Source organism: Haliotis asinina, chromosome 11, assembly GCF_037392515.1.
Source record: "Haliotis asinina isolate JCU_RB_2024 chromosome 11, JCU_Hal_asi_v2, whole genome shotgun sequence".
Lineage (NCBI taxonomy): Eukaryota > Metazoa > Mollusca > Gastropoda > Lepetellida > Haliotidae > Haliotis > Haliotis asinina.
The window spans coordinates 44,586,293-44,611,214 of NC_090290.1; the positions used below are offsets into that span (position 1 = coordinate 44,586,293).

General features: G+C 38.7%; 1 protein-coding gene across 4 annotated transcripts in view; it reads left to right on the forward strand.

The window, feature by feature from the left end:
* The first annotated feature begins 2,648 nt into the window (after positions 1-2,648).
* LOC137256529 (lysosomal cholesterol signaling protein-like) overlaps positions 2,649-24,922 on the forward strand; it is a 49,785-nt gene continuing 27,511 nt past the window's right edge. For 3 of the 4 annotated variants that reach the window (XR_010954564.1, XR_010954563.1, XM_067794370.1), the window contains exons 1-6: positions 2,659-2,944; positions 5,474-5,955; positions 17,120-17,407; positions 21,343-21,457; positions 22,373-22,538; positions 22,839-22,994. Coding sequence is in view for 2 of the 4 variants with exons in the window: in XM_067794370.1 (XP_067650471.1) it covers positions 5,562-5,955; positions 17,120-17,407; positions 21,343-21,457; positions 22,373-22,538; positions 22,839-22,994 (1,119 nt within the window). In the remaining 2 variants the exon portion in view is untranslated. Of the gene's footprint in view, positions 2,945-5,473; positions 5,956-17,119; positions 17,408-21,342; positions 21,458-22,372; positions 22,539-22,838; positions 22,995-24,922 lie in introns of all 4 variants that reach the window. The other variant, XM_067794371.1, reaches the window with a different exon arrangement.

Genomic DNA, 24,922 nt, shown 5'->3' on the forward strand with positions numbered 1-24,922 from the left:
AAACGATGTTTACCTGAGACTTCTTAGGAATTGAAATACGATGACATCAGTGAACCAAGTTACCTTACTTTAACCACCCTATCTTGTTACTACCCTCTCGGTCACGGTTTCTGACGATGTATTTATGCTAGCATTCACGCACGCAAACACACACGCGTGCACAAACGCTCCCATATATACATCATCAGACGACACACACACGTGCATGTGCGTCTGTACACGTACGCGTGTACGCACGACGATAAAGCCCACACAATCGCGTGCTCGCGTCCATATGATACAAGATCGATCTCTCACTCTGTGTGTGTGTGTGTGTGTGTCTGTCTGTCTCTCTCTCTCTCTCACTCACACACACAACACACACACACACACACACACACACACACACACACACACACACACACACACCTGCATGCACCGCCATTGCACACATCATGAAAACTCCGTTTAATGACGTTCCACATCACCATCTCTAGATAACATATACTAGTACGCAGAATTAATACCTACCACATAAGCATATCCTGTTATTTAGCCCTCGCTTTGTTCCTATACAATCCATGTGCAATATATACACGAACATCTGTTCTTGTGTATTGACCAGTGTTCGCGGCTGTTCTCCCTATACTCACCAACCATATCAAAAACACGTCAAATCAAGGTTGCTTTGCAACATCTGTGCTTAGTAAAATATGCTGTCAGTACTTTTTAAACCATAAATATGTTCACAGGTTGAATGCAACTGTGAAAGACACGGATTGGATGAGGACTGTATGTATGTATGCATGTGTGTGTGTGTGCGTGCGTGCGTGCGTGCGTGCGTGCATGCATGCATGTATGACCCGTGAAGGTCCCTGTGTAGAATAGGCCTTCAGCAACCCACGCTTGCCATAACAGGTGACTATGCTTGTTGTAAGAAGCGACTAACGGGATCGGGTGGTCAGACTCGCCGGCTTGGTTGACACATGTCGGTTCCCAATTGCGCAGATCGATGCTCATGTTGTTGATCACTGGATTGTCTGGTCCAGACTCGATTATTTACAGACCGCCGCCATATAGTTGGAATATTACTACGACTTAAGTTAAATTCGTTATAACGGTACCTCGTTATTGCCGAGTTTCGTTATGAGCATTGCCACTAAAACATACAAGTCGCCGTGAAATAACTCTCCGTTTATCCATTAGTTCGTTATAAGCGAGTTCCTTATAAGCGTAGTATTGTGTGTATGTGCTTAACCATTTCACTGAGGTATAAATGCCATTTGCCTTCTGTGTGCATTTCTGTAAGCAACTGAAGGCAAGTTTGTTATGTTATACATAAATACGATAACAGCCATATTTGTCAGTGTTTATGATGTCAGATTGAAAACGGTTTCTGGGTTCCAGTTTGTTCTTGTCGTCCTTGCCCCCAATATAGTGTGAGATATAATACTCTAGATAATCGAAAGTGGGAGTAAATCTGGTTGATGTCATACTGTCACACATATATCAGGTATACACTGTCAGTTCTCCTGAATTCACACAGAACAAGTGTGTGCACACACAAAAGACGTGATATGTTCATATAAGGTTAACTGAGGTCTATGAGAGTGGGACGAGAATATTTCACAAGGCGTCTATGACGTACGAATAAATTTTGTGATTCAGTACATTAAAGAAAACAAGCGAAATATGTTTACATAACGTTTATCATTAGCTGATTTTATTCTTGCATTTTATTTTAATTCAGATATACTTTGTCATTGTGTTTTTAATATTACACTGAATCACATCGTGACTAATTAACCGTTAATGCCGATTCCGTTTAATGTATATTGTCCGTAGCTTGGGGCTGTGTGTAAACAGTTATATATATAACGTGTATTTTTAAATCCTATTTTGACACCTTGTAATCGAACTTATTGAAGAGATGGGGAGGAATGTCGATTGTGAACAGGCCGAGATGAAGTCTGCTGCTACAACGATATCATGTTTTTTTTCTTCGTGACATATAAGAAAGTATAGGATAACACCACGCGAACTGCCCTATTAAATCATATTGCGAGTTACAAAACGGTCTTTCCACATTTTCGATTTTACTGCATTCAATATGGCAATTCTGACACATTAGATCAAAACCAAATCTGCTAAAACCCTAGAGGTGAAAGAAGAAAAAATAGGATCAACCTTAAAATATATAAATCACCAGGCGTAAATTATCATCCTGATGTGCGCTTCAGAATTGCGCCATTAATTGACCACTAGCCACAGTCTTGATATAACAGGTTCAGATCAAAGGATCTCCCTTTCGGTTTAAATTAAATTTGTTTGTTAATTAAATTAATTTGTTTCTATCGAAATTTTATAGATTCGTAGACGTACCGTTTGCCTAGCTACTAACTGAAGCCTCACGGAACTGACGAGTTGTAGACTGTTTTCAGTCTCTTAAGAGAGCTTTGGCAATATACAATAATCATTACCTATGATACTTAGACATTTTCTCTTAACGGTGTAGCTAACTTGAATTGGAGTAATATATTCCAATGATACATGCGACATATATTTGGGTTATGTTTTAAAGAGTTTTATTCAGTAATATTTAAATATATACGACACAAGTCAAATTAATATGCGACCAAAGTACGAGCAAGTCACCATTGATTACCTCGCCAGCGCCTCGTAGCGGCGAGCATGCGAACTAGCCAGCATGTGCCCTTACGCTTGTCAGAGGAGAGAGATAAGAACCTGACTGCATGTCAAAATTCTCAATGATCAGATGGTTTACAAAATCCCAACTAGGTAAAATAGTCATAGGGCCTGACGAACGCGTTCCTTCAAGGGCACGTTTCTTTGCTGGCACATATTGTCTGCTTCGTTGAAAACGAGTGATTTGGCCTATGGACCTTTCCTCGCCACACGCAAGCACTAGCAGAGTCTTCAGTCGCTACTGGACCATGTTGATGATGTGAGTTGATATGATACCTGATCTATTTGATAATGTTACTGTTTTGACACTCTTATGTAAGTAATACACGTATTTTCCACAACCTTTGTGAATAGTTACACCGAAACCAGTGTAATTTTGACAGACGATTTTTGTGTTGTTATGACAATGTCTAATTATTTATCATCTTCTTTGCCTTTCACTTCATAGAGAACAACCACATTCGTTTTTATTATGTCTGTGACGTGATTATGCGATGTGTTTTTAAAAAAGCGAAAAACGCCTGACAGTGGTAATTTAACAGTTTTCATCTCCCATATTTCAGCCTTAAAAAATCCCATCTTTCTATACTGTATAGTTTCATTATTTAAGACTTCAGGATTGCATGCTTTTAAAAATCTGCATCAGATCTATTACCTGTCTTTTGCGAAAAGGAGACCGACTGAAATTAACTTTTATTCAAGAGGGGAACATGTCTTTTTTTGTTGTTTATTTCCACAAACCTACTGCAGTGATGTCTGGTTTATGAATGAAAAAGACATGGAGATACATGACGTATGCTGAAAGAATTACACATGTCCATAAAACAGAACAACCCTGTATTTCACCTGTGCTTGGTGGAATTATTAAACCTGCTACAGTGTGCTGAACAGATTGTCATTTGAAATTTCATCAGCTCTTACAATTTATTAAAAAAATAAAGCTAAAAAAACCCCAAAAAGATGAAAAACCCAGAAAAGAAAACAGCTGAAAAAAAGCATTTTCTTCACAGTGTTCATATTATCTGCCAGTCCAACCGCCAAGAACAGGTTATTTTCAACACAGACTGCCAGATTCTCAAATTCACCTGCCCGAAGTTTGGGTTACAATTTAGATGTGTATATGAAGATATAAATCATATTTCAGGATACTATATCTTTATTAGGCCTACCTTTAGAATAGAGCACCACAAACTTTAAAACATGTCATAATACACTTTCTCGTAATTGATAAGGGATAGGGTAAGTGTTAGGGTTAGGTTAGGTTTGGTTAGGTTAACCCTAATGTCCTCATGAGAAGTTGTGGTGCTGTATTCTAAACGTGCTTCCATTATGAATTCATTCATTAAAATGAAAGATGGATCACAAGAGGAAGATAAACTATGTCACTTGTTAAACCTAAATTAATTGTGTAAAGGTAAGTCTTTGTCAGGGCTGGCAAATTTTACATCTAACCAACCCTGTGGTCTTGCTGAAAGTTTTAGGCATTTCATACCAATATTACCATGATGTTCATGATGTATTCAGTAATGCAGCTGCCTCTCCCCCGGTAAGAGTTCTGCCTGTACCCCCACTCCAATCAGAAACCAACATTACAAACTGACATGCACACTTCATCCTGAATATACATTCAATAAACTAGAACAGGTATAAAAAAACAATCAGTGAACTTATTTCAGGGTTGAAAGATTACACAGGGAAAGGTAAAAATATGATATGTAAAAAGAACTCTTCCACCCCCACCCCCCACCCTCCACCCCCCAATATAAAGTCACTTATGTGGTCTGTTCTTTAGTTCATGTAAGTCATCTCGACAGTCCCCTCCGGATTATTGCTATGAAAGTAAGTTAAAAACTGTACTACCACCCCACTTCTTTATCAAGAATGACCTAAATTGACTTCAGCCCTCTTTACTTATTGCATGCAGGTCATAAAGACCTTGTCTTACTTTTTTCTGTAGTATTGATACTGGTCGCATCCCATGGAAATAGCTTTGTCACAGACATATTGGGGTATTAATTTTTTGGTCAGTGTAAGTTTATATGTCCAAATTTGTTTATGGTTGCATCAAATTCTTGGTTGTATTTTTTCTTATAATTAAATATATATATATCAATCAGAATGTTTTTAGTTAAATTACGTTCTGTGTCAAACAAAAAAACATACGTGAAGTAAAAGTATAATTTTGGTTTAATAGTTTGAGATGAGGTTAGTAGGGGGATTACAGACAAACACAAAATAATTCTAGTTGGTGCTTCAACTAGTTCAAGGTGATACCAGTTTGTTACTTTTCAGGATTTTAGGAGATTTTTCAGTTTTCTCTCATTTCCATATCTGAAAATTGATGAAGAGCACAGGTCTGATAACTCCTGTGATTCAGTGAGAATAGGTTAAAATAGTGTCCTGTGCATCTCCTCTTTTAATGATTTTGCTTTTTGTTGAGAAAAGGAAACCTTTTAGTCCTATTAATTGTATTCTTCACCTCTCATTCTTTACAGGTATAATGTTTGTTGTTCTTCTGTCCAGCTTTCATTCACATAGTTGTGTGCTACCTGTCATCTACAACCTGTCGCTATCAGTGTTTATATAGAGCTTATCACCTGTCATGCACATAAAGCCAGTATTTCTTGGTTTGAGTCATTCCAGCCTGGTAAGTGAGTACTACTAGACCCAGGTCATCGTGTTCTTCATAATACACTAAAGACGCCGACATCCTAAAAGTTTCCTCCTTTCAACTAGACGTTCTCGAAAAGTCATATATTTTCACATACGTTTCTTTTTTCTGTTCCAGAATCCATGTGCCTCGGATGACTTCCACTCCAGCCTCATCCTGAACCTGTCACCGAACATTTCAAGACGTGTAAATCAAAATTCTGAAAATGAATTCAACAAATCATACTGGAAACTCAACCGGACCCATTGAGGTGTCCTTTGACAACCTATACCCAGCCATTCTGCAGTGTTTTGTCATCATCCTTGGCGGTTACATCGCAGGTCGTACAAGCATTATAACCAGCACGCAGGGTAAAGGCATTGGGGCGTTCGTCTCCAACTTTTGCCTCCCAGCTCTCCTCTTCAAGAGCATGTGTGAGCTGAACTTCGGGTCTGTCAACTGGACGTTTCTCTGGAGTATCTTGATTGCCAAGACTGTCGTGTTTGTCGTCGTGGTTCTTGTGACCATGGTTGTAAAGCGACCTCTAAATTTGGGCTGTGCAGGACTGTATGGTATATTCAGCACACAGAGTAATGACTTCGCTGTGGGATACCCCATATGTAAGTGTTAGCAGGGACAGTCAAACACTGTTATGTTAAAACTTTGATCTCTCAGGCTCATGGTTATCGCAAAGTACAAACCTTCTCCATTTGTATCGTATCTTTATTGAACATTTTTTGGTTGTGGAGATACTGTTGAATCTCCACTCGAAGTATTTAAGTTCATCCCTGCAGCTTTGACAAAACAGTGTTTGACAGTAATCAAAATCAATCCAATATGATATTGCACAGTTGTTCTTTCAGTAAAATCTGAGACAGTGATTTTCAGGGTAACATGAGCCTGAATTCTAATCAAGCCAGCTGACACCACTGTAGGTTACCTTGTTTGGTTTGTGTGTTATTTAGTGCTGCACTCACCAATATTGCAGCTATGTCCTTTGTATTGTGGCGGTCTGTAAACAATGGAATCTGGACAAGACAGTCCAGTGATCAACAGCATATGTATTGATTTACTCAACTGGGAAGGATGATGTGTCAACAAAGTCAGTGAGCGTGACCACCCGATCCCGTTGGTATGCATGAGTTGGTGAAAAATCAATTCTAATCGGATCTCCATAGGTCTCAATACCTCAGCTGATTTTGTTTCTTTTTGTACATAAATCAAAACCCTGAATCCTTTTTTATAATTAAATGAATATGTGGTGTATGGAAGAGAAGAAAGTATAGGCATTGAGGGCTTGCTGACTTTAATACTTATTGTAAATAACTGGGAAATACCAGAAAATTTGGACATGTTGGTTATTGATCAGTTTTTGTCCCTATTGATGTGTTTGCACCAATTTATCAAATAATGTATCACCTTCATCATGATACAGGTGATATATATATTGTATCATGGACCTCATATTGCCATACAATAGTCATGATAGTGTATAGCCATATCTATAATATTAGTAATAAGCTCCAAGAGCACCTGTTTGTTAATTGTCTGGCTATTCATATTGATCACATTGATTGATAAGTAGGCTGTCCTCTGTTTGTATCATCTCGCACTTCTACTGAACAGATGGCCTACTGTGAAGGGTAATATAAGCTATGTATCACCCATCCATTCCATATCAATCAATATTTATTGGCTCCAGCTGTCCAGCTTGTCTACGGGGACAAGATGGATATCAGTGAAGTATTCCAGTGGTTCCTATTGTTGCAGTTTAGTAAAATGTTATCTTTTCTACTTGCACAACTGACCCCAAAACTGGTTTCTTGCTTGCTTCAAGGGACTCCTTTACTAAGGTTAACCTTAACGCTCATTTTCTAGCAGTATCATTCCACTAAGGTTACCTTAGTGACTTATCACCTTAATGCTTTATGAAAGGTGGCTCAGGAGTTGCAAGGTAGTTTTTGTAAACATGTTGACATATATAGTTGTTCCAAACGGTTAATTCCAACCAGGGGCAGTTGGGCAACCAAGTGGTTTAAAGTGTTCAGTCATCATGCTGAAGGCCCAGGTTTGATTCCCTAAATGGGTACAATGCTGGAAGCCCATTTCTGGTTTCCCCAGCTGTGGTTATGCAGGAATATTGCTAAAAGTGGCATAAATCCATAGACATGTGTCTGACCTTAGATTCAGGATCTTTCTTTTCAACTCTAGTGTTCCCCCTAGGGTTCGGAAAGGGCAGGGTAAATTCATGGAAAAGGGCACTTCATAATCTCAAAGGGCAGAGGGTGAGGATTATTGAAAAAACAACAAAATGTATAAGAAATCAAATTGCCTTATGACTTCAATTCTAAAGTTCGTTTTTACTCTTCTTAGTTTGTATTTTAAGATTAGAATTTGAAAAAAGCATTTCAAATCTGGAAAACACACATTCGTCATAGTAAACGACTGCGATTGAGGCGAAAAAGGGCAGGGCGCAAAAGTCAAAGGGCAGGGCGCTGCGCCCTCCTAAATGTGCCAAGGGGAAACACTAAACTCCAAGGGCACAAAACCCTTTTTATTGATCTGTCATCGTCACCTTGACATTCTTGGTGCTATTTTCTCTTTTTGTTCACTTAATATTCAAAATGACTGACAATACTTTATTTGATTTCATACTGATGTGTTGGTGCCCTTATTTTGAGGTTCTATGTGAGGTTGACCTCAGCGGTCATGTGGACAGACTCTGAGCTTGGAGTGTCCAAATCTAATGCTGCTGCTGTAGATTTGTTGTATTTCCTTATGATTATAGCGTTGTGGGATAGTCCAGTGGGTAAAGTGTTAGCTCATCATGCTGAACAACCAAATTCGATTTTATATGTAGTTACAATGTTTGAAGCCCATTTCTGATGTCCCTATTCATGATCTTTTTTGAATATTGTTGAGCAGTATCAAAACTAACTTTGATACTCGACACTTTGGGGCTCGCAGACTTAGTTGACATATGTCATCGGTTCCCAATTGCGCAAATCGATGCTCATGTTGTTGGTCATTGGATTGTCTGGTCCAGACTCAATTATTCACAGACCGCCGCCATATAGCTGGAATATTGCTGAGTGTGGCGTAAAACTAAACTCACTCACTCACTCACTCACTCACTCACTCACTCACTCACTCACTCACTCACTCACTCACTCATTATTAATGAACATAATTAAGCCTAATTTGAAGAGGCACTTACACTTAGAGGGTTAAATACTGAAAGAAGTACATGATGACAGGTTTCTGACCAAACTTGGACCTTCTCTAACACTTTTACCAGTTTCATATTTATTACTGAAAAATTACAGACCACGACTGAAAAGAGCTGTCAGAAGTCGTGCCCATAGTAGGAAATAGTTATTTTGAATTGTCCGTACAGAGGAAATTGTTTTGTGCATAGTGTAAATGATATGGGTACAGAGGGGTCCAGCAATGTGACTCTAAATGATTATGTAATCTTGTAAGCAGAGTGTTGGATAGAGAACTTCGACAATGGGCCATTTCCTGGATTTAGAATGGGCCACTACCCTTGTATCAATAGTAAAGTTCAAGAATTCTAATGGGCCATTTTTTATTCTTATGTACAAAATGGCCTCTGGTTCCTGCCTTTCCCAACCCCTGTGTGAGTGAACATTTTGTGATATTACCAACTAAACAAAGTTTATTCTCTTTATTTCTTTGCCACATATAAAGTTTAATAGCTGAAACATTGTTTGAATGAATAACGAACCACATCACCAACTCACACAAAAACATGTCAGTACACTTTCAGATTTCTCAGTACACCTCCACTTGCAATCTGAGATGTAAGGTCACCTACACCCCAAAAAGTCATCTGGAGCCCTGGATCCCATTCCTTAAAGCAATCATAGAAATGATCGTGAATCTTTAACATAGACTTAGAACAGTTGTTGCACAACAGTCACATTGAGGAAACGGCCCAGGTGTCTAATGTTCTAGCTACATGTGACACCTAATGTCACAGTGTGAACCAGTGTTTTGTATCCAGCTGACAAACTATGTGGCTTATGGATGAAGGACATGCCTGGTTGTGACATTTAGAAAATTTGAAATATGATAAGGTCACTGATCAGCAGAACTAGTTCACACAACATATATTCAGATGTGTTTTCTTGGAAATTGCATGTTTACAATAAATAGAAATTTATGGTTTGACAGCATTCCAAGAAGCTGGATGATATGCTTCATGAAGATTTCTCCACTGAAGAATCATGATAGAATAGGCCTTTAGAAACCCCAGGGATTGGGAAAGAGAACAATGGGCCATTTTCAGGATTATTAGCCATTTCCAAAATTTTGCATGGTCCACTGCCCTTGTATCAGTAGTAAACTTCCAAATGTTAATGGGCCATTTTCCATTCTAATGTGCAAAATGGCCCATGGCCCCTGCCTTTCCCAATCACTGCTTCATGAAGATTTCTCTTCAGAAGAATCATGATAGAATAGGCCTCAGTCAGGGTCTGATTTGTCAGTTATGTTGATGAGACAACTTAAATGAAAAGTTCTCATTTTGTCCATAAAATTTGTGGTAAACTGTTATACCTCACAGTGTCATGGAAACGTGGAAACAACTGGTTATTGGAAACTGGCGTCTGTAAATGGTGTATCAATATCACGAAGCAGCTTGTTGCATTATCCCAGGATTTTTAATACTGAACAGTATTGCAGGATGTTATTGAAACTAAATATTTGGTATATGAAAACGTTATCGATGTTTTCAAAGACTGAATGAAAGATTGATTATTCAGTTCATGCCAAATGTCAGTACTTTTTTTTAAAAAATCGAATGCAAAATGTAGCATATATTTCATTTGTCTTGTTTCTAAAACATTTTATAGGTTGATAATCATAATATTTTTCACTATTTTTAGCATTTCAGACCTACATATTGCCATGAAACACAGTTACAAATGGAAATGGAAATATTAATCTTTGTCCCTGAAACTTGTAACTGCCTTTCAAGTGTTGTCAAATTATTCATAAGAATGAAAAATATATGCTGTCAGTAACTGAGGTGCTGCATTCTGCTTTATGACAAATTTACAACTTGGCTGCAGTTGTGATGAATGTAATCCTGTGTTTGTCCTGGGGCAGATATTGCACCTTGCCCTACAAATAAATGTCATTATAAAATTCTCTTTAAGTCTTGTCATGCGCCATAATGGTGATCTTCCAATGATATATTGGATATGTTACCAAATGCAGTCAAACCTGCACCAGCTGCTTTTTCATATGCAGTATGAAACAATACTATGTAGATGCTAGACTAACAACTAGTCTCTGAAATGAACATATTTTGCAGAAAAAAAAACAGTTCATAGTGAAAAAAAATAAAAATAAAAAGGAACCCTGCCTCTTTCGTCTGAAGCTGCGAAAACTTAGACTTGTCATATTTCCTGGACTTACGATTATTGAAAATTGATCGAAAAAAGGATTAAAAGTGATTATCAGTTGTGAAAAACTTCATTTCGATTAATCAGAATTTTGTTGTTTAGTTTAAATGAAATAAACCAACCATTAAGTTTGACAAATATTCACTTGCAAACACACATTCAACGGAGTAAAGCAATGCACATTGTATAATTTTAACGGCTTTTATTGTTTAATTACAATTCAGGTGTCTTTCTTGCATGCGTGCATTTCACTGCATATATTATTTTGTAAGAAAAAACATTAGTTAGAAAACCTTGGAAACAAAACCTAAGATTTGTGATTACATTAAAATGTATATAAATATCAGGGTAGAGATTGCAATCTAGTAGAATCAGAGATTCTACCTGTAGGGATTGTGATCTGAGTCTGTACCAGTATAGTCTGTACTAGTAGAATCTCTGATCCTATTAGTAGAGATTGCATTCAGAGTCTCTACTGGTAGAAATTAGAATCTCTGATCCTGTTAGCATGGTTAGTAGAGATTGTATGCAGAGACTCTACTGGTAGAATCTCTGATCCTGTTAGGAGAGATTGCATTCAGAGTCTCTACTTTTAGAGACTCTGATTATATAGAATAACCTATACAATCGCAATCCCTGCCAGTAGGGAGAATGAATTGCAGTGTATATTTGTTCACCTCAAATCCTCAGATAATCGATAGTGGATTTTGTTTCTGATTCCAACAGTAGTTTCTCACGTAAATTTGCTTCAGGGTTTGTATAATACCTTTGTATACTTCTATCATATGTAACAGCTGCTGAGAAATAATACGTAAAGTAAAGTACCATAGGCTTATGAGGTCTCACACCTGCACTATCTCATCTGTGCTTCATATACCAAATTAACAATAATCATTCGGTTTTCATTCATAATCTTGAATGATGATGTCTCAGAAAGAAAGTCAGTTCATTAACATACAAATGAAATAAATACATTTAGTTGAAAACTTCAAACACCCAAATGTAAAAGGGGCCCACCTAAAATTAACCTGGTTTGAAACTTGCACCTTCCTGTCAGGCTTGGGCCCCACCCAAATTTAACCAGGTCGGACATTTGACGACCCAAAAACATTCCTAGGTTTGTCCCTGCTGTTACCAACAGTGTTTGTTGTAATCCTTGTCACTGTCCGCTATCACTAATATCCTTATCGTATGCACCATGTGCCAATGAATATATACATATATTAATGTTTAAAAAATTCCTGTGATGTATAACAATGAGAGAGTACAGTATTGTATCACAATATAATGCTCACTATACAATGTATCAATTTACAACTCCTGTATTGCAATGTATAACATTTATTGCAAGTTTATGGGTGCAATAACATGTAGATAATGACAGAATATGTTGAAGAACTTCTTTTTACAAAATCCTTAGAATTTCTAGATTGGCTATGAATAACTGAAACTGCATGTGTTCCCTAGCTTGTGTTTCTCTCTTTCCTGAAATATAAAAACAAGGTCGCAGTTCACCTTTAGAAAGGGAGTTTCAGTCAGTCAGTCAGTCAGTCAGTCAGTCAGTCAGTCAGTCAGTCAGTTATATTTTTGCAGTGCACGCTGCAATGTTTGAGCTATATGGTGTATAAATAATAAAATCTGGAGCTGACAATTCAGTATGGCTGTAAAGATGTATCAAACTATCGGTGGATTGCAGTTGCTTGAGTCTGGAGTTAATGATTCACTTTTCTTGAAATGCAGTAAATTTGTTCTTATCTCTCTGATCAACTTTTCAAATACATTGTGTGCCTGGGAACCTCAAATGTTTGTAGTGATATAGTACCATTGCTAATTGATAAGCATACAGTCGGAACCTAGTTTATCCAGACGTTTTGGTTTCACTTGAAAATCGTGAAAGCTAAAAAAGATTCATGTACATATATCAATAAATCAACAGTAAGTAGTAATAACAGTGAATCTTCAGATTGTAACTTTTGAAAGACATAAATCGATGACGAAAAGTTTCTATTTTGCCAATTGCATATTCTTTTGTAAATGTTAAATGCCCTAAAAACATACGACATCGCGCAAACTTATGCTGTCTGCAGAAAGTAAACTTCTGTATATACTTCTGTATATGAAGTGTGGACATATAAATATCTCTGTGGATATCGTGTGTCCTCGGAATGTGTACCACTTGCTGCGATATAACTGGAGTGGATAAACTCAAAGTCAGTATGTAGTGATTTTATTTTTAGGTGAGAACACTGGAGCATTGTTCTGAGTACAAGCAGTGTTTGCAATACTTTCATTTACCAACTGGCCTCATGGCCAGCTGCTATCTGCAGGCTTTCAAGTCTACAGGCCCTGATTGAAATCTGCAGGCCCATTTGTTTAAAGTCAAACCAATAAAAACAACATTGTACACAGTTTCACACTGGTCCTATCAAATCAAGCGAAGCCTATGGCACATGGAGGAGTTATTTGTTAGACTGGTGTTGAAATTCCAGACCCAAAGTGCTCAAAGACCAGGAAGTGTAATTATAAGTTCTGTAGCATGATGGATCGCCAATGATTCCTGAATGTTAATAAAGACAAAAAAGGGAAACATTCCAGCTGAAAAATAATTGACAGATAATTTACTGAAGGCCTTAAGGGCCTGCATATATTTGAAACTGTCGGCCCGATACAATAACAACCGGCACTGGGCCTCCGGGCCTGTGGGTCGGTGGTTATTTCGAGCGCTGAGTACAAGAGATATGCCAAACATGGATTTTGTTATATATAAGCATGGTTATAAAACTGTTGGTTCTAAATTCGGCATTGCAGGAAATACTCTGCATGTATTGATATATATATGGTTAGTTTCATTATACACTGGAAAAAAAATAATTCAGGAATATTGGTATATTTTGATTGATATGTCTTCAGATTGTCAGTAAATAAATAGATCATTATTCAAAATTTGAAAATTTACATATATCCCTATTTTTGTCCAGTATATCTGGATTGTCTTGCTAGCTTGCTTGCTTCCTTGTTCTTTCCTTCCTTCCTTCCTTCCTTCCTCCCTTCCCTCCTTCACACTGGTCTTCAGCAAATTATGCTTGTCAGAACTTGCAGGATTGGGTGGTCAGACTCACTTGTTTGACAGATGTGGTTGTATTCCTGTTGTTTCGATCAGTGCTGTTGATCACTGGATTACTGCAGTATACAACCAAACAAAATTCATTATATGTATATTGTACAACATTGATAAAATCATGCTGAATCACTCATCCATGGTCTGGATTTATTTTTGTAAAATAGTTCAGGGATTTACTTTGAATCTTGTATTTGAGGTTTCCTGTCTTTAATCTTCAACAGTCCTGTACAACAAATGGGGGTCCCAGGCACTTAAATATTGATAATAATACTGTTATTGCATTGTGTATCATGATAATCACATTAGTTGTTACAGTAATTAAATTGCTAATGATACCATAACCCGGCTAGCTAGTAGCAACTTATTGTTACTTGATAGGAATTTGTACAAAAGGTATTTGGAATTTTCTGCATCCCTGTGGATGTGCTAATACATTTTGTTGCGTTCCTTGTCAATTTTTATGCCTATAGGACACTGGAATATATGGGTTTATGGCCCAATTTATAGTTGATATATAATGTGTTTGTAATGTCACGTAAACACAAATTATAATAGTTATCTAGCAATAAATATGTGTTTTAACAAAGTTTTAACTGAATGTATAGCAAGAGGATTAACATGGTGAAATCATAATTGTGTATCATTGCAGTTCTTCAAACCTTAAACCTCCATCCAGCTTGAGTAAACACAATTGCATTAGTGGGGTAGCCTAGTGGTTAAAGCATTGGCTCGTCACTCTGAAGTCCCAGGTTTGATTCCCTCTATGGGTACAATGTGTGAGGACAATCTGTGGTGTCCCCAACCATGATATTTCTTGCATGTTTTGTTTGAGGGGCATTTTAGAAGTTATGTAGGTGAAGGAAAACCAAGTTCAGTGGATGGTCAGTTTGTGATGTTTCAGTCCAGGTATTGACATAGAACTTATTTTTTCCTTGAATATTGTTGAAAGCGGTGGAAAACCATACACGCTAACTCACTGACTCAAACACAATCACAATAGTCACCAGGCCATCTGAAGTTAGAGTTGAAGTATGGGCGTGAGATTTTGTCGGCAAAACCTGCCCGTTTTCTTATCATTTGTTGATATCTAATCTAACTTCATATTTTTTTGGCATCCAGTTCATCGTTGTGAATTTGTCTCATGACATGGCCAGTGTCTTATCTCAGATACTGCGATAGTTCACTTCTCCACTGTTATTGTATTCATTTGTCATCATGATTAATCATGATTATCGAAAACAAATTGGTACCTGTTACATATCCGGCCATGAACTATCATATGCTAGCCTTGTGTATGAGCATTTGCCTGTCACTGCCTCTGATTCTCTCATTATTGTCATGGTCCACAATGCATTTGACTTTCGTAAGTCTAAGATATGCAAAACGTTACAACAGGTCATATCATTACAAAAAGCTCTTTGGACTTGGACCCAAGGATTTACCAGAACAGTAAATTGTTGTCGAAATTCCCTATTACTATTTTAATTGAATTAATTTATTTTTACACTGCCTTTTGCAATATTCCAGCAATGTCACAGAGGGGGAACACCAGAAATGGGGTACACACATTGTACCCATATGGGGAATCATACCCAGGTCTTTGGCGTGATGAACAAACGCTTAAATCACAAGGCTACCCTATGTTATGTATAAAAAGAAATGTTTAGACTTTAAATACCTTGTGTACATTTTAAGTACACCATAAACCACTAATCTTGGGTTTGGGTAATAGTTAGCCCCATTAGGTTTCTGAGTTCCTATGCATCATGCCTAATGTCATTATCTGATGAAGGGGCAAGTATTAGCCCAACCCTTATTTGTAAATAGTAGAGAAGTTGCACATCCATAACAGGTTGTTCTATGATATCTGTACTTGTTCATTCGACTGAAGTGGTAAATTTCTTTCCCACATTCCACTTCATGATGATTTGGTGTGATCACTCACTCACTCACTCACTCACTCACTCACTCACTCAAACACACTCATTCACTCACCCACTCTCCCACTCCATAGTGTGTAACAACAAGTCTTCCGCACCACCCCAGTGTGGGGTGAGTGAATCGTCTTGGACATTGTTTTACCCAGTGAGAATTGATCTTCAGCAACCCATGCCTGTCGTAAGCGATGACAAATGTGATAGGATGGTCAGACTTACTGACTTGAGTGATACATGTCATCATATCCCAGTTGTGTTGATTGATGCTCATGCTTCTTTATGTGGCGTTTTAGAAGTTGGTATGATGAGATATCATGTCAGACATCTATCAAGAAAAAAGACTCCAAATCAGCCATTTCCGTCCACTTCCAAGCCCACTCAAACCATGCCATACTTTTGAACAACATCAGCATCTTAGAAACCAGCCAGTCAGATTATAAGACAAGGAAACTCTAAGAGGCAATTAGCATCAAATGATTCAGCCTGACAGTCAACAGAGATCAAAGTTATTACATCCCCACGACTTACGATCAACTAATCAAGAATAACCCACCCTTGCCCACTGGCTTAATGGTCTTTTATCACAACAAGCTTTATGTCAACACACTGTACATAACCCCCTCTATTGTATAAACTCACATCCCTGCCATGTATATATTTCTCCCTGTGCGTCATTTCCATCTTTTGCTTGATAATGGTGTTAGAATCTACACCGAAATGTCATATCCATTGCAAGTAAGGAGTTGTCTATCCATAAAGTCATCATCCTCCTGATGCTCATGCTCTTGATCACTGGATTGTCTGTTCCAGACACTATTATTTACAGACTGGCATTTTATGACTAAAAGTTTGCTGAGTGTGGTGGTAAACAGTCAGAATTCATTATATGTGTATTGCAGGAATATTGCTAAGATCATATTCTGTCACTGATCCATGGTCATCCTTGGGCTTGACCCGTGAAGGTCCCAGGGTAGAATATGCCTTCAGCAACCCATGCTTGCCATAAGAGGCGACTAACTGGATTGGGTGGTCAGGCTCACTGACTTGGTTGACACGTCATCGGTTCCCAGTTGTGCAGACTAATGCTCTTGCTGTTGATCACTGGATTGTCTGGTCCAGCCTCGATTATTTACAAACTGCTTCCATATAGCTGGAATATTGCTGAGTACAGCGTAAAACTAAACTCACTCACTCACTCATCCATGAACTGCTGCCATGTGGCTGTAATCAGACTTTGACCGATGATGTGTTCCAATTTTCACTCCTATCCTAAGACCAATGTTGTCTGTTCCAGTACAAGCCCTGTATCAGAACAGCCACCCCGACTACCTGCAGTACATCTACCTGGTCGCACCTATCTCCCTAGTCTTCCTCAACCCGCTGGGCTTTGTGTTGATAGAGATACACAAAGGACGCTCCGAATCAGTGGACTCGCCCCACTCCACACGTCAACTAATCTGGCACGTGTTCAAGGGAATCATCACGAACCCCATTGTGTTCATGACAGCTATCGGGATAGCAGGAAACTTCATCTTCAAGCAACACGTGCCTCGCATACTGGATGACATTCTGACAGTACTAGGTAAGTCGTTGAGACAATTTGGCTTTAGGCTGATTCAGCAATGTTCCAATATGTTGCAGCCCTGCAGGCATGTTAACAGTGTTCGATATGCCTTCCTGGCACCTGTCCATTACTTGTAACAATTCTGTTGTGTAGGGTATACCATGTTGTTATTTTCCCTTCCTGGAAAAGGTTTAGTTTAGATGAGTGAGTTTAGTTTTTAGTGTGTTTTTGATTTAGCAATATGCCAGCAGGGAACACCAGAAATGGGATGCATGTATTGTACCCATGTGGGGAATCAAACCCGGATCTTCAGTGTGACAAGCGAACACTTTAACCACTCTGCTACCATCCCACTTCAGGCTTAGATGGAGATGCCTTACACCTGTCTGCAGTTACCATTTTATAATATGATGTACATCATGTACATCATGTACACATGGTTATGGGGTAGAACAGGTCTTCAGCAACCAATGCTTGCCATAAAAGGCGACTATGCTTGTCGTAAGAGGCGACTAATGGGATCAGGTGGTCAGGCTCGCTGACTTGATTGACACGTCATCAGTTCCCAATTGTGCAGATGGATGCTCATGTTGTTGATCACTGGATTGTCTGGTCCTGACTTGATTATTTACAGATCGCCGTCATATAGCTGGATTATTGCTGAGTGCGGCATAAAACTTAACTCATTCACATGGGTAAGGCATGTTTTGTCGCACCAAGGCCAAGTAGGTCTTGGATGACTAACAGTGCCGTAGGTTTGATTCTGATTTGGACATCTGAATCAAATCTTAGTGCCTCAACAATATTAGTCTGTGTTGACTGCAAACAGGTCCTGGAATGTCATTACCACCTAGAGATTGATATACTACCGACAGAAAATAAGGGAACCAAGAAATTGAATGTAGATGACTTTGACTGTGACAGGGTCCGTTATCATGGCGTATCTCCCAAACGCAACATCCAATGACAATGGAATTTCGCATAATGCATGCCCAGCACGTGCTACACGTGCATACAGAAGTTAACTCCTGTAAATGTACTGGAGAAGTCGCAATCACTAATGCAATAGATTACCGACAGAAATGCCTCCGAGGCAGTATCTCGGTGAAGCAACAAAATGGAGAATTGTGGGGATGATAGAGGGGGGGATATCATTATGTGAAGTTGCCCGGCAGATGGATAAATCAAAAAGTGTAATTTCATGCCTGTGGGATAAGTACGGTCACACGGGTGGGGTTGCAACGAGACCTGGGCGTGGTAGACCAAAATCAATGACACCACGACAGGATCGTCTCATTACGTTAATTGCTCTACGCGATAGGTTTAAATCGGCCCCTGCCATCAATAGAGAATTTCGCACACTCACTGGAAGACGCATTTCAACCTCAACCGTTAAAAACCGACTCTATCAAGCTCGTCTGAAAGCAAGACGGCCTTTTCAGGGTGTCACCCTTTCAGCTCACCATAAGCGCGAAAGATTGGCATGGGCTAGACAGCATCAGGGACAGGCTATGCGCCACTGGCGTTACACCATGTTCTCTGATGAGTCAAGGTTTTGCCTACGATTCACAGATGGCAGAAAACGTTGTTGGCGTCGGAGCGGGGAGCGATATGCCAGAGCAGCAATTCTTGACCATGATCGATATGGAGGTGGTAGTGTCATGGTTTGGGGTGGGATTACACATGACAGACGATCAGATTTGGTCATCATTAACGGAGCCATGACTGGTCAGCGATACGTTGACCAAATGTTGCGTCCTGTTGTGGCTCCATTGGCTAGAGTCATCGGCCGAAATTTTGTATTCCAAGATGCCAGACCACATTGGGCCCGAATTGTCTCCGCTTATCTCCGACAAGAAGGTATCCAGACAATGGACTGGCCCTCTAAGTCCCCAGACCTGTCCCCATCTCTGGGACGTTCTTGGTCGAAGGGTGTACGCCAGGGACCCAGGACCCGCCAACCTGGCCCAGCTTGGTGCAGCTCTCCAAGAGGAATGGCGGGCAATACCATGGGCAACCATCCGGAAATTGATTAACAGCATGCCATCAAGGTGCCGTGAATGTGTTGCCCAACATGGTGGACACACCAGATATTGAACTTTACGCCTAAAATTGATTTAGTGGATATTTAAAGCAGTTTCAAATTCGCTATTATTTCATTAGTTCCCTTATTTCTTGTCGGTAGTATATGTCTGCCCAGACACAGACTTGTTTGACAATAAGGCATTGTACTATTCCCCAAATAACTGTTCAGAAGACTACTTTTCAACATGTCACTATTTATGTGTAAGTTTCTTGTGCATAAAAATTTAAAGTTGGAATAATACACGCCACAGTTCACTTGTCAAGTGAGCTGACATGGTTCGGAAAATAAGAAAGTTGTTCCGACCTGACTTCATCCTTTTAGTATCTCTTGAAAATTTTATTGCCACACTGACACTGACACCAGACACTGATGTGTGACTTGTGTATGTGAAGCCAAGAGCTTCCATTGTGATAATAAAACTGGAAGTTTTGGAAGGAAAATATTAGACTGAATCTGAGAAAGGAAAGGGTAAAGTAAATATGAAGAAGAAAGTAAAAGTAAATATAAGTAAGAATAACTAAATATGAGGAAGGTTAAGTAAACATGAAAAAAAGTAAAGTAAATTTCAGGAACAGTAAATTAAATACGAGGAAAAGTTAAGTAAATTTCATGAAAAACAGAATTAATATGAGGAAAAGTTAAGTAAATTTCAGGAAGAAGACACTAAATATGAGGAAAAAGTTAAGTAAATATCAGGAAAAAGAAACTAAATATGAGGAAAAGTAATGTAAGTGTGAGGTAAAGTAAGGCCAGTCTGATGCAGGAAGAGAAAGGCAAATCACATCGTTTCCAAATTGCGCAGACTGATGCTCATGCTGTTGATCACTGGATTGTCTGGTCCTGACTCGATTATTTACAGACCGCGGCCATGTAGCTGGAATATTGCTGAGTGCAGTGTAAAACTAAACTCACTCACTCACTCATTCATGCATCATCTCTGATTCCACACAAACTGCAAACTCAGCCTTTGACTCAGCTGTGGGTTAGCTAGAGGAAAATTTCATCCAGCCCAACAGGAAAGTTCCCAGCCAAAAGAAGGCAAACATTGATTGACAGGAACTCATCGATGTTTATTCCTTATTTCAGTTTGCCTCCCAGTCGGGCGTGAATGTTACTCGCCAGCTTTAACTGGCGCTTAAAACTAAACTGAAGATTTAAAAAATGTGAAATACCATCATTTGTCAGGTCAAAATCTTGCATGATGTAAAAGTGTGTTATAAAATCACATGGTGCAGAGGGTGATATGTTTAGAAAATGACCTCGTGAATTTCACTAGCATGTCAGGCCAGTGAATATGGAGAGTTACTGGCCTGACTGGGCTATTACTAGTCACGATCTAGTGACCGAGTGGCTATTTCACACACTGATTTTGAAGTATTATTATTGTTATGTAGCTTCATTAAATGAACATCTACATTGTAATTATCCATCATTGATGGTATATATGATAGAGAAAACACTTCTCCTTGGTTTTGGTTTGGTTTTATATATGATAGAGAAAACTCCTCTCCTTGGTTTTGGTAGACAATGTAAAACCGGAGCGGGAGGGAAATCTCAAGGGGCAGAGTCTGATTACATTGTAATTACCCATCAGTGACAGTATATATGATACAGAAAACATGACCCTGAGGATTTCCCTCCCCTCCAGTTTTACATTGTCTAACAAAACCTCGGAGATGTGTTTTCTCCTATACATAACTAACAAGACGTAAAACCTGGGAAGAGGTCTCACTAACTAAAAGTAAACCCTGTCCCTGAAAAAAAAAATCCAACTTGGTTATTGTTATTCTGGTAATACAAGAGATGACCTAATGTATAGTGAGAAGCACATGTCAGGTTTATATCACTGGTTTACTGTCTGTTTCAGGGAATGCATTCAGTGCAGCTGCACTGTTCTACCTGGGCCTCAATCTGGTGGGGAAGGTGAAAAGTCTCACTGGCATCGCGCTCCTCGGACCAGTCCTCCTCATTGGCGCAAAGTCGTAAGTTGGATCATGATGTGAAGTCTGCAGACACAGAATGGATGTTTTGGGACTTGATAATCTCACAATTGATAATTGGCTCATTACTTCGTCCAGTGTAATATGATACAATTTGGAACTTTAAAGTGATGACTTATATGTTATGAACGTAAACTTCCTGGAGTCTTCAAGAAATATTCAGTCGTGACTTTACTGTATGTAAAGAGTTTTCTAAGAATTGAACAGGTTTTCAGACGCTGACAACTTCTAAGATATGTTCCATTGTCAAGTGTTTTAAATGCTCTAAGAATACTTCAAAAAATGAATTGTTGTTTATGAGAAAATGTGATTGATTGCTGGGTCGATTGGTCACTGCGAAGAATGTTTTATTGGAACACCACTGACATGAAGAAAGATCATAACCATCAGTAATGATCTATATGGTGATGATGACGATGATGATGATGTTGATGATGATGACGATGATGTTGATGATGATGTTAATGATGATGACAATGATGATGTCGATGTTGTCGATGATGATGTTGATGATGATGATGACGACGACGGTGATGATGATGATGACGAGGATGATGTTGATGATGATGACAATGATGTTGATGATGATGTTTATGATGATGACAATGATGTCGATGTTGTCGATGATGATGATGATGACGACGGTGATGATGATGATGATGACGACGGTGATGATGATGATGATGATGACGACGGCGATGATGATGATGATGATGATGACGATGACGATGATGTTGATGTTAATGATGATGACAATGATGTCGATGATGATGATGTTGATGATGACGACGACGGTGACGACGATGATGATGATGATGATGATGATGATGATGATGATGATGATGATGACGACGACGATGTTGATGATGATGATGATGATGATGATGATGATTCCAGACTCCTGCTTCCACTAATAACGTGGGAGGTGATTGGCTGGCTAGATATGCGGTCCACGTGTAATGAAAGTGAGGCTCTCAGCATGTATGGCTTTCTGTATGGTACATTCCCCACAGCGGCCTCTGTCTTCCTCTACGCCAGTCAGTACGGCATCGCACAGGATGTGGTAAGACTTCCGCAAATAGATAGAAACTAGCACCACCCAGTGACCCAAGCAGCAGAATTAACGTTCAAGCTGCTTAAGAACTACAAAATTTCTAACATTTTTGGGACATTTCTAAAGGTTTTTATTCCTTGGCCTTAAGTAGATGTTCTTGCAGGGGCGGATCCCCTTTCTGGATCCACCCCTATCTTGGATAGTGTGTTCTGTTTGTGAATTATTAAAATAAGTAGATTCTTTTGTTTGTCAAGTAATGTGACAACATGATTTAAGGTTGAACTCCAACAATAAATGGCATGTCTTCAGATTGCAACTGGCATGGTGGCTGGGACGTTCATCTCGGCACCCCTGATGTTTGTCTCAGCGAAGATGATGACTGTGGTGGTCAGCAATGAGCTCGACTACAAGGCCCTTCTCCTCGACACCAACTTCGACACCAGCATCGTCAGCATAGTCTGCTGTGTGAGTCATTGACACTTGCGATTTGGCAGTCTTGGAAAATTACTTGCAAGTTTGCAGTCTTGAAAATTTGCTTGCAATTTGACCCTGAAGAAGCCTTTCAGTTTCACTTTAGGATTTAGAAATTTACATGTAGTTTCATCACTGGAGGATTTGACAGCCATCAAAATTGACTTGAAGTTTTGGCTCAAAACTGAGAGTGAGATAGTAAGACGTGTGATGTGTAGGATCAGAACATTTGGTGTGTGCATATACTCATGGAAACAAATAAGGGAATGCAAGAAAGTACAAGTGTTCCTTTATTCTTTTCCCGGTTTCTTTACATGTATGTGTTGCATTGTAGGTGAAAATTTGAAATTGAATTAAGGAACACTTGTGCTTTCATATGTTCCCCTGTTTGTTTCCATGATCACAGATCAAAGTTTATAGGTTAAAGTCAAAAGCACATCTGCAATTTATTGATACACCCCACCCACCCACCCCCACCCTGCCATTGCAGTATGGATGCTAAATATATGTTAGTCATTACTTAATATATTTTACATTACTCTGACATGTTGAAAAATGCTTAAAGAAACTGTGAGTGGAAAGTCTGTTTATTGTCATGTATAAATGCCAGATATTTTTCAGATCCAGTGACTACTGCTAAAGTCGAGAACTAGAGATTATTTATACTCATCTGCAGTATTAGTGCAATGTTTTGTCTTTTTTGATCTAACAAACATTACTTCCCTCCTCATGAGATAATTGGTATACACTTCCTCTTGCATATTCTGTATTGTTAAATTCCAGATATTTTGTCATGCATATTTTCTAGACCTTCGTCATATTCCTTATACATGTTGTAACATTGTTATAATTGGTGCAGCTTGATCACAAAAACAATTTTATGGATGCACAAGTTCTTTACTACAGTGAAACTTCCCTCTGTAAAAAAGAAGCTGCCTCTCTCTCTGATAGAAAAGTTGTTCATCCATATATTGTTGTCCTTTTTTGCAACTCCCAAGGGAGAACATATTGTTATCCATCCTTCCTGGGAAATCTGTTTGTGTGCTGTAATGATGCATCAAACTATCAATGGATTGAAATTGTCGAGTCTCTGATAGCAATTAATCGATGGCAGAAAAACAGTTGATACATTGATAACATGTGTGCGTATCAATAGTTTAAGTAATTGACCCCCATTGATAAATGCGGATTGCAAAATACAGCAATTACCAGATAAGTTCACTTTGAATTAGTTATCTACCTGTTTTACCTCGTAAATAAATATCCCAACAAACAAGGCATGCGACTTAGAGTTTGAAATTGTGAATATGAAAAAGTTAATTGTTAGCTGTTTACTTGATCTGGGTTTCAAGTCTCTTGTCAGTTATCAAAAGATACTGAAACTACTTTGCCTTGTTTTATTTCATATAAACTACACATTCAGTTCGGAAATGACTTCAAATGAGAGAAATTTTTACCTTACCTTACCAAAGGGCTTATGGCAAAGGGCAAACAGTCAGTCGTGGTACGCCATTCTAATAGCAAAATTGGAGTTTTGGATTGTTTGCTCTTGCACAGATAGGGAGATCATGTCACTTCCGTTCCTATACAACCATCGATACATGAGGTAGCCATTTGGTAGAAAGGTGTATCAACGACTGTCTGATCTCTTTTAAGCGATGCTTGAGGTAATATGTATAAGCCCTATGGTAAGGTAAGTATTTAAATATCTAAAATATTTAGATTTTAATCATTCAAGAAAAAAGACAATATTGCAATAGTGTTGCAATAATTGGTCAAAATAGTATGTTGCAATAGAGTACCGCTATTGCAGTGGTTGTTTCAATATTTAGAGTCTTTTTGTGGTTTCGGAGCAGGAAACTACTTCTTTGATAAAGAAATCTCCATTTTTTCGTTGTAATGCTGGTTGGCATGTGTTTACA